The sequence below is a fragment of the Clarias gariepinus genome, chromosome 12 (genome assembly GCF_024256425.1).
Source record: "Clarias gariepinus isolate MV-2021 ecotype Netherlands chromosome 12, CGAR_prim_01v2, whole genome shotgun sequence".
Taxonomy (NCBI): domain Eukaryota; kingdom Metazoa; phylum Chordata; class Actinopteri; order Siluriformes; family Clariidae; genus Clarias; species Clarias gariepinus.
The window spans coordinates 31,840,001-31,842,521 of record NC_071111.1 but is presented as its reverse complement, the minus strand read 5'-3'; the positions used below and the strand labels follow the sequence as shown (position 1 = coordinate 31,842,521).

Sequence of the window (2,521 nt, the reverse complement as noted above, 5' to 3'; positions counted from 1 at the left end):
TAATAATAATAATAATAATAATAATAATAATGATTGCATTAAAGATGATCAGATTATTTCTCAGCTTTAACTGTTTCCACGAACTCTTGTGTGTGTGTGTGTGTGTGTGTGTGTGAATAAGTTGTAGTGTTTCTGTAGTAGGACAGACACACAGGACACGGGTCTCTCTGCCGGAGAGGACACGGTGATCTCGGCCCTGTGCGGTGGAGCCCCGGCCTGGCCCAGGACAGCCGAGCCGAACCGAGCCGAGCCGAGTCGGAACTCTCCGGATGATGCTTGTTATTTCCCCCTGATCTATCGGATGTAAAGTAAAGGGGGGGCTCGGCCTTGTGAAGTGAAGAACGTCAGGAGTCTTTCGTTCTTTCTCTCGTTGTTCTGCCTCAGTGCGTGTTAGCCTGCCTCCACTCTCTCTCTCTCTCTCTCACACACACACACACACACACACACACTTACACAGGGGAATGTGCGCTGAGACGCAGCGCCTCCTGCGCTATTTAAACGCTCCGCCCGGGTGGTGTGTAATAAATCAGCCCCATGCCTGTCCCGGCCGAGTCCGTCCTCCCCCCCGATGGCCGCGGGAGCAGCAGCGCTACAGCAGCACGCGCGGGACATCTGTAGAGGAAGCGCGAGCGCCGAGCCCGACACTGACCCGCGCGCAGGGGAGCGCGCCGCCTATGTGAGCGCGTGCGTGTCGCCGTTGTACCGGGACAGCGGTTTCCTCCAGCTGTTGTTGCCGAGCGCGAGCTGGCGGCGCGGTCCGCTCTCGTGCGCGGCGTGTCTCGGCTCCGTGTCGGTCTGCCTCGCCCTGCTGCTCCACTTCGTGGACTGGGATAATAACAACAACAACAACAACAACACTAATACTAACAGTAGCAGCAACGATGATGATGATGATGAAGAGGAGGCCAGCTCCAGATGTAGCACCGCTGGCTCGGGATCTCCTCCTCTTCTCCTCCTCCTGAACGGAGGCGGTGTGCTGGAGCTCTCGTGGCATCTGATCGCCCTGCTGAGCGCGTTCTTCTGGGCCGGCCTGTACCGGATCCGCTGCGGAGTGCTGGACCGGACCGTCGTGGTCCTGCTCAGCCTGTGTCACCTGGGAGAAGCGGCGGCGCAGGCGCTCCTGCATGGCTCGGACGAGCAGCTGCACTCCCTGACGGCTAGCGCGGTGGTGCTCGGCTGCTTGGCAAGCGGGGCACTCATGGTGATGCGCCTGGGCCAGGGCATCTCCCTCATCGTCTTCATCAGCATCATCCGAGCCGCCTCGCTCATCTCCCTGCACAGGGTGCGCGCCAGCTGGAGACCCTACCTGGCCTACCTGCTGGGGGTTCTGGGGGTCCTGCTGGCGAGGTATGCTGACAGGCTGCTCCCCAATCAGACAAGTCAAGCGGAGGGCTGCACCCCCGTGACGGGCTCTAGAGAAGACCTGCTGGTGTTTAAAAGGCGCAGGAGATCCAGCTCGGTGGTCTCATCAGACATGGCACAGCACGGGTTCGAGGCCAGCAGCAAGTCGCACAGGAGAACCTCCCTGCCATGCATCCGGAAAGACCAGGTACAACTTTCCTCTAACATTTACAACAGCACCAGGGCCAGGGACAAACTTTATAACAACAACAACAACAACAACAATATTAATCATAATAATAATAATAATAATAATAATAATCCATCAATCCATCTAGGAACTTTTAAAGTCCAGCTGAGGGTGACCACTGTATTTATTCCCATTTTCACAACTGTTTCACAACCTCTGGCAACCTTATTAATAATAATAATAATAATAATAATAATAATAATAAGTTCACTATATGGAGGCCTTAGAGAGACTGAACATCACAAGAAAGTATTATGTCTCTTACTAAAAAGGTGTGTTTGTCTGCAATAATGAAGGGGAATGTTTTACTCCCAGTCCCAAGCTTTCTGTGTGTGTGTGTGTGTGTGTGTGTGTGTGTTTCAGAATGATTAGGAAATTGTTCCAGTCTGTTCCACCATTTCCACACTGCCTTCAGGCACTTATTTGTTTAATACTGTTTCTGAAATGTTCACCTCCATGCCTTGCTTCAGCTCGGATCGCCTCCGTTTTTCTTCCTACACACCAAATAAAATAAAACAACATGAAATAAAATAAAATAAAATAAAATAAAATAAAGCAAAAACAGTAGCCAAGTTTATGCATTGTAAAAAGTGTTGTGTGGAATCTAAAGCAAGATAAACAACAAACAGGATTTTTTTTTTTTTTTACATAAGTGCACAAACATTATTCATGTAATTCAGAAAAAGTAATTAATGCACACACACACACACACAAACACACAGAGATAGAGATATATATGGCTTTATGTTTGATGACATCTATTTTTATTTTAAAACTTATATATAAGCAAAAACTTTATTCCAAATATTCTCACCCCATATATCCCCCTTCATTATACCAGTAACACATCAGAAAGTTAGATTATGTTTTGAGTTGTGTTCACATTTCTGTTATTAGAGTATTGATTTCTTTTCCAGATATTAGACGAAC

The 2,521-nt window shown here is 48.9% G+C and overlaps 1 protein-coding gene across 3 annotated transcripts in view; it reads left to right on the top strand.

Moving 5' to 3' along the window:
- The first annotated feature begins 468 nt into the window (after window positions 1–468).
- Window positions 469–2,521, top strand: part of pde3a (phosphodiesterase 3A, cGMP-inhibited) — a 63,620-nt gene continuing 61,567 nt past the window's right edge. For all 3 annotated transcript variants that reach the window (XM_053508678.1, XM_053508677.1, XM_053508676.1), the window contains exon 1: window positions 469–1,549. In XM_053508678.1, the coding sequence (XP_053364653.1) occupies window positions 569–1,549 (981 nt within the window). In that variant the 5' untranslated portion in view covers window positions 469–568. The remainder of the gene's footprint in view (window positions 1,550–2,521) is intronic.